The sequence below is a fragment of the Pyrgilauda ruficollis genome, unplaced genomic scaffold, assembly GCF_017590135.1.
Source record: "Pyrgilauda ruficollis isolate IOZ18807 unplaced genomic scaffold, ASM1759013v1 scaffold127, whole genome shotgun sequence".
Lineage (NCBI taxonomy): Eukaryota > Metazoa > Chordata > Aves > Passeriformes > Passeridae > Pyrgilauda > Pyrgilauda ruficollis.
In genome coordinates, this window is record NW_024511099.1 from 433650 (window position 1) to 443492 (window position 9843).

The 9843-nt window shown below is 44.2% G+C and overlaps 1 protein-coding gene across 7 annotated transcripts in view; it reads left to right on the forward strand.

The window, feature by feature from the left end:
• Positions 1-9843, forward strand: part of ZBTB46 (zinc finger and BTB domain containing 46) — a 52071-nt gene that overhangs the window by 36862 nt on the left and 5366 nt on the right. For 6 of the 7 annotated variants that reach the window (XM_041458228.1, XM_041458227.1, XM_041458230.1 and 3 more), the window contains 4 exons: positions 465-637; positions 1809-1860; positions 1952-2242; positions 6900-7075. In XM_041458228.1, the coding sequence (XP_041314162.1) occupies positions 465-637; positions 1809-1860; positions 1952-2242; positions 6900-7075 (692 nt within the window). The remainder of the gene's footprint in view (positions 1-464; positions 638-1808; positions 1861-1951; positions 2243-6899; positions 7076-9843) is intronic. The other variant, XM_041458232.1, reaches the window with a different exon arrangement.

The window sequence follows — 9843 nt, forward strand, 5'->3', positions numbered from 1 at the left end:
AAAGCACTTTGAGATCAAGTACTGACAGTCCAATATTAAATAAACCACCACGGACAGATCTCGAGATCTGAACCTGTGACATAAACTTTCAAGAAAATTAGTGGAATGAAGTTTGAAGTTTCCTTAAAGGTGGAAGTGTATGTGTTCAGAATGGTGCTTCTCCAAGAGAAATGTGGATATTTGTGCTGCACTGTGCTTCTTTCTCCCGACGGACTCTAGTGACCGAGCCCTGCGACGTCACTCCAGTACACACAGACATTTGGGTGGGGAGGCTGGTTTTAAAAACAAAACACCAACCCATCAACCAGAAAGACCAAAAGCCTGGCATCCCTGTGCTGCTGCATTCCCTCCCACTGACAGAAGATGAGCTGCGAGTGCTGGGGCGCTGCCTTTGCGAGGCCGTTTTTAAAGCCACCAGCTGGTGCTCGTTCACGTGGGTGAGATTCGTTTCCTGTGTTCCCCAGGGCCTGGCACCAGCTCGAATCCTTCAAGGGGTGAAAGTGATGGCAAAGTGGAAGCACCATCTCCCCTGCTGCCTTCAGCACACCTTGCCACTCAGAGCCCCACCAGGATCTGCTCTTCTGGTGAAATGTCACCAGAAACTGGGATAAAAGGAGAGGTGCCTTCCTCAACCCAGGTAAGATTGAGGGGGGGGAAAGGGGGAAATACAAAGAATTTGAAATGCAAAGGTGTCTGTTAGATCAAATCCTCCCCAGTTAGGAGTATTTTGAAAGATCTAATACCTTACACTTTAATCTGTGAGCTTTTTTTTTTAAAAAAATACAGGTTGTTTTAAAACTAGAAGTCTGTTGAGGGTTAGGACTGGTGCTGTCCCAGTTTTAGTCTTTCTGTGTTACCTCAACAGAATTTCTGTTCAAAAACCTCTGGGGTTTTTAAAATATGAATGCCCTTTTTATTGTGAATCCCTTCATTTGCACAACATTGCACACTAGCATGTAGTAATGGCATGAGACCTCAGCTACCCATTGCTCACTTCTGGTGTTGGGCATTTGGGTTTCTTGTAACTGTCTAAGTTCAGATAGAAGTGGGCTGGCTCTCTCATTACAGAAGTCAGAAGTTTGACCTAAAAGCCATAGCTTTCTGCAGCATTTCTTGTTCTTAATATTTTTGAATGATACTCTATTAAACAAATGGGTGGAAAACAGATTTTGCTTTGCCGTCCCCATAGGGCAAAGTGAGCTGGTCTGCACAGACCTGCCGGGGCTGCAGCACGCCTCTGCCTCATACAGGGCTGCCATCTGCCACAGGCTGGCATACTGCAAAGGATTTATAAGGAAAAAAAGATAAAATCAGCTTTTATTTAGAATTTGGATCAGCAGTGCCAGAGGGCATTGCAGAAGGGGAGCTATGCAGAAGGTGTTTGTGTTCTACAGGCTCTTCTGTGTGGAAAGGAAAAGTACCTGTAGAGGGCTAAGGGAGAATTTTCCAGTTCTGTTGTATCAATTAAAAATATCCATTCCAGCATTTCCCACTGGCCTGAGTGGGAGCTACGGATGCTTCGTGAGACTGGAAATTGAGTAGTTATCCAAGACTTAAACAGGGATGTTGATTACTGTCTTCAAAACACCAAATGATAAGGTGTTTTGAGGCAAGATAAAGGCCCAGTTCACTAGTTCACTGCTCTGGCAGTGAAAGCTTTGTAAAGGCACTTTGAGTGTCAGGTCAAACGATTGAGCCTCCCTTAGAGCAGGGATGAAGGCAGTGGCAGCGATGGGAGTCAGAGCTCTGCCTGCAGGACAGCTTCTTGTAAATGCCTGCCCTAACTTCCCTGTGCTTTTCCTTTCCAGGCCGCCTTTGATGGATTGCTGGCACTTTGGCAGTTTGATAACTCTGACTCAGGTAAGCAGAGAGAAAAATCCATCTTTAAACTGTCATTATTTTATACCAGAAGAGGCTGATCCGTGCATGTGTACCCGTGGTCCTGTTTCAGATTCCAGTTTCCTGAGATCTGAGGACATGGACATCACCTCCAGTGGGACTTTCCTGGATTCAGCCCTGGCCAAGAGGCTGACCTGTGGCTTCTGCAGGAGGGTGTTCCAGCGTGCTGAGGAGCTGAAGGAGCACATCCACGAGCACGCCTTCTCCATGCTGCTCCCGCTCGACTGCTCCCGGCCCGGCCTCGCTGCCGGCCAGCTCGGCCGCTTCCAGTGCTCCAAGTGCCCCGCCAGCTTCACTCTGAAATCCAACATGGATCGGCACGAGAAGACCATCCACTTCCACTGTAAGAAGATGCAGTGTCCTAACTGTGCCAAGCTGTTTCGTGACAAGACAGACTTAAAGCGGCACCTTCTGTCCGTGCACTCGAGCGAGCGCGCCTTTGTGTGTCTCTGCTGTGGGAAGGGCTTCGGCACGCAGAAGAACCTCAGTAGCCACGTGAAAATGTGTTACCTGGGCTCTGCCCACCTGGCTGGGCTGCAGCTTTTGGACAGTGTAGGGCCAAGCGAGGATCCTGAGGATGTGTAGCTGCTGTTGTTGTATGCGAGACGCTTCCTTGAACTAGGAAAAGCAAATTGTGCCGTGGTTCTCATGCTGCAAATAAATGTTCCACAGGTGTAATTTCATAGAGTGACTCCCCAAAGCTGATCAGTTGGTGCTGTGCTGGTTCCAGATGCTGTGTCACTGCAGTCTTGTGGCAATTTTTGTGCAAAGATAACTTTTTTGGGTCCATAAAACAGGCACTTCGGCTGTTTGATTGGAGTGCTCGTTCTGTGTTCTGACACTACCTTGAACTGCTTTATCAGTTGATCTCAAAGTGCTTTATAAAAGAAATGGGGATGTTTTCCTCCAATTCCCCTGGAAAATACCATCCCTCAGGTTGTTGAAAGTGTTAGCAATAGAATTAATAATAGAATTCAATTCTGAGTTCTGCTCTAGTGCTCTGTCCATTAGGCCATTTGGGCATTCCAGGGGTTTTCACTGGGAACTTAGGAGTCGTGGAAGCACAGGGTTGCTGTTTGTAAAGTGGTTTTCTGTATCTTTCAAAGGAGCAAAATATACTGCTTGTTCATATGTCCAGTAGGGTGTGTTACTTGGGCTTGACAGTTGTTGCAACACTTGCATCTTTTACTGATACTTTATTTCAGTACTATCAGGGCTTTTTTTAAATAACATGCTGGAGTTTGGCTGTGGTTTTCAGGGATTCTGTACATTTTTGTGACTCTTTTGATTTATACACTGTAATTAAGTTAGCCAGGCTGAGTGTGGTGGTGTTGAAACAGAGGAAGGAGGCTTTACATAAATTTAATTGTAACTTGGGGTGTGCATACAGAATCAGTAATGGCTGCTCCTGGTGGGTAGAAATCTGTAACTCCTGTTTTGTTCTATGAAATTCACTTATTTTTTTAAAAAATTAAATACTTCTGTGTCTATTGCTATATATTTACATACAAAACCAGATTATGGTAACTGTGAAATGAAAGTAGCATAATTAAGAGCAGTGCTTCCCAGCTGCTCTGTGTGCAGCACAGCTTGTCAGCATGTGGGGTTTCTTTCCTCAGTGTGAGAGACAGCTGAGGAGGAAAAAAAACCAACTTCTACAAATGTTCTCTGGAGTTCTTCAGGGAAGTTCTTTCTCATTATACTGTTGCATCTCAGGGAGACAAAAAATGAGCAATACTTAGTTGTTCACAATGTGGACTTAGTGAGGACCTTCTTCCTCAGCGCTTTCCTGTGGAAAGGTGAATGAGAGCCCACCAGGTCCTGCTGCCCTTGGGCTTGTGGAGAAGGAGCAGGAGCTCTGCTCCACCTGGTCCTGCTGGGAGTCAGAGCTTCAGGGACAAGGTCCGTGCTGGGAAGCTGGAGTTTCCCTGCTTGGCTTAGCTCTTACCCTCCATTTGAGCAGGCTGCAGTCAGAACTGAGGATAAGTTCCTATGTAATCACTGTAGTACACTTTAACCATTTGGGTTTAGATGTTGTGCTTTTTGCCAAGTCAGGTTCATTTTTTCCTCCCTCGTTCCCGTTGACATTTTTGGCATGGGAGATCTCGGCTGCCTGTGAATGTGTGCAGCTTTTAGTGTCAGTTTCCCTTGTGACAGGTGTCAGAGTAATTGCCTCATGATTTATTTTGCTCTTAAATAATCAGCTAGTGAGAAAGGGGAAAGCTGAACCAGAAAACAAAGTTGTAGCCCAATGAATCTTATCTGGAAATTTGGGAGCAGCAGGGAAGTATTTGTCTGACTTGGGAAAGTAAGATGCCAGCAAAAGCAATTTCAGCAGACTTTAAAAGGTTTCATTACATAATAATAGTTAATGAGGTTTCATGTTTGCTGATTTTTCTTGTATTTTAAAATTTAATTCAACAAGGAATTCTTTTTCTGCTGTCTCCAATAGAGGTTTTAGTATTTTCCCTGGTCTGCATCAGAGTGCTTCCTGACTTCAGCACTGGGAATTTCCAGTGCTTCCCTTCAGGATCAGGACTAGGTTTTTTAAATTGTTAGAACTGAAGGGTATAATAGGGCAGACCTTTATTGGGTTTTTGTATGACAGGTGTTAGGAGTAGGATTTTACTGTTGGGAAATGGGATGGGAAGCTGATGGGAGGTGTGAGTCTGACAGTGAAATTGCACCTTCCTATTTATAACCTTAAATATAAAGAGGATTTAGCAGAAAAGAATTCTCCTGAAGTTTGTGAAGTCTTTCCAATAGCCCAAAGAATGTAGTATTTCAGTGATTATTAAGTAGATGACAGTTTACAGAGTTACTCCAGAGCAGCTCCATCAGGCATCACTAGTGCTTTTCCTTTACTCTCAGGGATGTAGGAGCCTGTGTCCTTTAACAGCCTCAGTGAAATAAGTTACTTGAAATGACAATACCAAAGATTTTTTCCCAATCATTATTGTGTTGGTTTTAAAAACACACATTTCCATAAATATTTTAGTGGCATTAAGTACACAGATTTTTACTGTGTCACTGTTTTTATTTCTTTCTCCATTTCTTGGTGCTGTATCCAGGACTCTTTACCCGTGGTGCTGCTGTTTATCACCTTGATGATCATGTTAAAGATGATTTCTTAGGACCTTAATGCTGCTATAAAATATTGTCATTTAGACAAAGATGATTCTCATACCAAAGCTGGTATTTGTGCATTAAATAGATGTACTGTGGGTGCATATATTTTACAGGACTGTGAAAATGTTAACGCTGCAATGTGCAGTTCTTTTTCTGACCATGCTGCTGGTTTTGAGGTGTTTCCTTTTGTAGATACCAGAACTAAATATGTGGCTATTTGGTGCAAAAATAGTTTTCAATAAAACTATAGCTGCAAACAGTGTTCTGTGAGTATTTTTAAGTACAGAGGCTGAAAATATTGGTTTTGAGTGATTTAAGCTGAATGCAGGCATGAGGGATTTTGGACAGAGTGAGGAATAGGCTGTTGAGAATCCATGGATGTGTTGGAAGCAGGTGGCTGGGGAGGAGCCTGCTGGGGTGCAGCTGATGCTCCTGTTGCCTTTTCAGCTTTGCAGCAGCTCAGCCCTGAAGGGAAGGGAGAGGTGAGCAGGAAAGGGGAGCAGGCACTGGTCACTGAGGGAACAGCAGGATCAGCTACAACCCAGTGATGCAGGAATAGGGGATTTTGTGGGTTTCTCTCCTTAAAGCACTTTTTCTTCATGCTCCCAGGATCTGGTTGCTGTCAGGATCTCCAGTCAGCATTTCCCTGTGTCTCTGCAGTGTGTGTGGTGCAGAGCAGGACTGGAGAAGGAGGGTTTGTGTCCCCTCTTGACTCCTCATGCTCAGTTTACAGCTTGCTCACCTTTTCTACACATAGTGACAGGGTTGTTACAAGTGTGTGTGTGTGGCCTGTCACCAAAATCAAGTGGTTACAAAATCAGACTGGAAATGAATTTATAATAAATAGCTTTGCGTGATAAAATTGCTACTGCTGTAGGAAAACGTGGGCTCCTTGCCTCTGAATGTATAGATGAGGGAGTGTTAAACCCTAGGAGAAAATTTAAAAAATTATCTTCCTGTAATAAAAGACAAAGAATTTTCATATTCTGGTTGTTAAAAAAAAAAAGTAGCAAAGTCTCCTCCATAGACTGTTTCCTTTACCAGGAGCCATTTACAAATACCTAAGTTACAGTGATTAACCAGAACTTTCTTTCTTTTTTCCCCCCTCCTTGTTATGTAAATATATTTCTTTGAGAAATAACAATAATTAGGAGAAAAGTATGTGAAAATTAACACATTAACAGGAAGCAATATCATGAAGGAGAAACAGGAGAAAGCATCCTAGTGGTCAATCACGTCCAAACTTGTAGTGGGTGTGTGGTGTCCTCGGGGAGCAGCAAATACTCCATTTTCACCTGCTGTATTTTGTGTGTGGCACTGTCACTGTGTCACTGGACAATGTAGAGCATGGTGGTTGGAATTGTCCTGTTTCCTCTGGGCCATCCTCACTCTCTTCTCCTTCACCAAATTGCTCCTGGGGTGTGTCATGCTGTTCTTGCATCACCCCATAAATAACACTGGCACTGTTTGGTGCCACCTTTGTGGACTTCTGTTCCTGGCTCCCTGCTTCTTCCAGAAGTAATACTGTTAGCATTTTAGATCTTGATATTTAGGTTAACCCTTTATAATAAATCAGAACTCTAGCAGGTTGACAGCCCTCTTCATTTTCCCTTTAGCAAGCAATGTCTGTAACAGGCTGTTGCTAAATGTTTGTGTGTCAGCTTGTTCAAAAGCTGCTCTGATGGAGGTACTCAATCTCTTAGCTTTAATAATAAATGGGCAGTAATACAATATAAGTATTAAAAATATATAGATGGTTAAGGGGTAAGAGTGATTTCACAGTGAACTAATTTAATAGTGAAATAGTCTACGAGAAGACTGTTCTGAGGTGTTCTGAGATTAATCTGCGTGTTGTGCTTTCTCTCTTGCAGTCAACGAGTTCACAGTCATCAGGAAGAAGTTCAAGTGCCCCTACTGCAGCTTTTCTGCCATGCACCAGTGCATCCTGAAGAGACACATGCGGTCCCACACGGGAGAGAGGCCCTATCCCTGCGAGATCTGTGGGAAGAAGTTCACCCGCCGGGAGCACATGAAGCGCCACACCTTGGTAAGGGCAGTGCTGGGCAGCAGCCCTGCTGCTCAGGGTAAAGAGAGCAGGAGCTCACCTCTTAAAGTCTGGATTTTGTTTGCCACTCAGGGCTCATCTGAAGGCTTCTCCTCTATCTTTTTCCCCTGCCTTTCCAAGGCCTCGTGGCTGGCTGCCTGTTCATCCTCCTCTCGTTCTCCAAGCTCAGCTAGAAGCTTTCCAAGGTTTTGGGTGGATGTTAGCAAAAAATTCTTCACTGAAAGGGTTGTTCAACCCTGGCACAGGCTGCCCAGGACAATAGGGGAGACGCCATCCTTGGAAGGATTTAACAAACCTGTAAATGTGGCTTTTGGGGACATGATTTAGTGGTGGACTTGGCAGTGCTGAAGGAATAATTGGACTTGATCTTAGAGGCCTTTCCCAATCTTAACAATTCTGCAATTCTATGACTTGGTGCAGAAAGCTTTAAAACACATTGCTCAGCAAGAACTGAGGCAAAAAAAAAAAAAGAGGCAAAGCTACTCTGTCTGGCCATGCTTTGTTGTCCAAAATGCTGTTACCCCTTGTTAAGAGGTTCCTCAGCTCTGACTGCAAGGCTGGGGCTGGTGTCTGGCTCTTCACAGCTTCTTCAGAAACAGCATTTTAAGCTGAACTTTGATTATTTTTCTTTTCAGAGTAGAAATGATGGGCATCCTGAAGAGGTTCTCAAAGCTTGGTGTAGAGGTGGTGTTATGGCAGAGCAGGTAGTTTCTAGGCAGTAATTCCAGCAGCAGTGCCAGCAGCAGGCCTGGCTCACCACTGACGATGCCCAGGATCCTGGAGCAATTTTCCACAGTGCCCCCTCATCTCCTTCCCTTCCTTCACTGCTCCCATGTGTGTTTGGATGAGTGCCCAGCCATCTGCTTGGGCACTGCCTGCTCCCTGAGATGTTCCTTCCTTCTTCCCTTGGGGTGCTGGAGGTCAGGAGGCAGATCCCAGCGTGAGCTCAGTCCTGCTGCAAGCACGCAGGTTTGGAGATCTGGTACTAGTTTTGCAGCAGGGAACACCTTGTCCTGCCAGCTGGTTGCCTCCAGAATTTTATTTCTGAGAATTTTCTCTTTTTAATTTTTTTTTTCATAAGTTTAGGATGTTGTCAGCATATTTCCCCTTTTCTTCCTTGAAATATTGGCATTTAATCAGTCAGATGATCATCTTTCTAATGGCACTCTCCAGTTCTGGGGGCCAAATGCTGTTTCTGTGTTTAATACTAATTTGGCTGTAAAGGGAATAAAATTAATTTCTATTCAGTTACATCCAGGAATATGGCTCACTTTGAATCTGCTGACTGAACTGTCAGCAGTGAAAAAGAGGGAGAGAGGTGATTTTAGTTTTTTAGAGTTTTTAGAGAAATGCAGCCTGCTCTAGTGGAAGATATCCCTGCCCATGGCAGAGGGTCAGAACTAGATCAGCTTTTAGGTCCTTTCCAACCCAAACCATTCTGTGATAATTACAAATTGGTTTAGTACCTGTTCTATAATTTCTTTTTTATATGGCTCTTTTAGCCCTTATTCTGCACCTCTGACCACCTTCTGTTCTCCTATTCAGCTTTTGATGCCTGAAAATCATTCTTGTAAGAGTTGAAAGTGAGTGATACCTATAGATCCTGCTGGATGACTGTGAGCAGCCCTGTCCAACTGCTTTTAAAAAAGTAATCAAATTTAATGCCTTTGCTTGATGCAGTAGAAGAATGTCATGGGGACTGGTTTGGGGCAGGGGAACCTGCAGCCAGAGCACATCAGAGGCACTCACAGGCTTTGAACACGGCTGGGACTGGTGCAGCACAGAGCCTGAGCCAGTGTCCTGCAGTAGTGAGGGCTGAGGGGCTGCAGTGGGTCAATTTGTCCTCTTCCCAAAGAGCTTTAGCTCAGCTGGGTATTCCAGAGTGCAGGGCTGTGGAGTCAGGTGGTGGGAGCTGGTGATCCCATGCTGAGGCAGGAGCAGGGAGCAGGCATCCAGGCAGCTGCTTTAAAAGAAAAGGAAGGACTTTAATCAGCAAAAGCTTTCCCACAGGCTTTTGTGAGCATGAAAGGAAGAAATGAGTTTAAAAGGATTAGGGGCTGGTGATATGTACCTGAGGCTCTGGTGGCTGCTGGGCTGCTCAGAACTGGCACTGGATCCTTGTGTGCTTCTACACCACTTCCTAAAGTCTCTCCTGAGGATCAGTGCATCGAGTGCCTGTGCTGTCCCCATGTGGTGTTAATCTATAAAAGAATAAAGAAAAAAATATATAAAACAAAAATACATATTTGTAATACCTACTGGACAGCCCTGAAGCAGTCAGGCAGTTGGACTAGAAGATTGTGATGGGTCCCTTCCAACAAAAATTTTCTATATATAAATAAAACCAATGTGTATTTTACATGTAGATATGTATGTGTAAGTGAAAGTACCTGATGAGGCTCTTTGTGGTGAAGTTTGGGAGTTCTCTCTGCTCTGCTTTCCTTTGGCAGAGGAGCAGGTGGATGGTTTGGCAAGCTCCTTGCCTTCCATGCAGGGCAAAATTGGCCAGGGACAGATTTCACCTTTAAACAGGTGTTTTGTGCTTCTCAAAGTATGCAATTTTGCTCATTAAATAGTGCAGTTTGGCTCTGGAAATGAATTCTTTTATCCTGTAGAGCATTTTCCTTGCTTCCTTTACTGGCCACATATTCTGTGATAGCTTCATATGCCCAGGATTCTTGCAGCATGAGTTATGGAAGAGAAACATTTTTGTCAAACCAAAGTAGTCAGAAATAAGGTGAGAAGAGCAT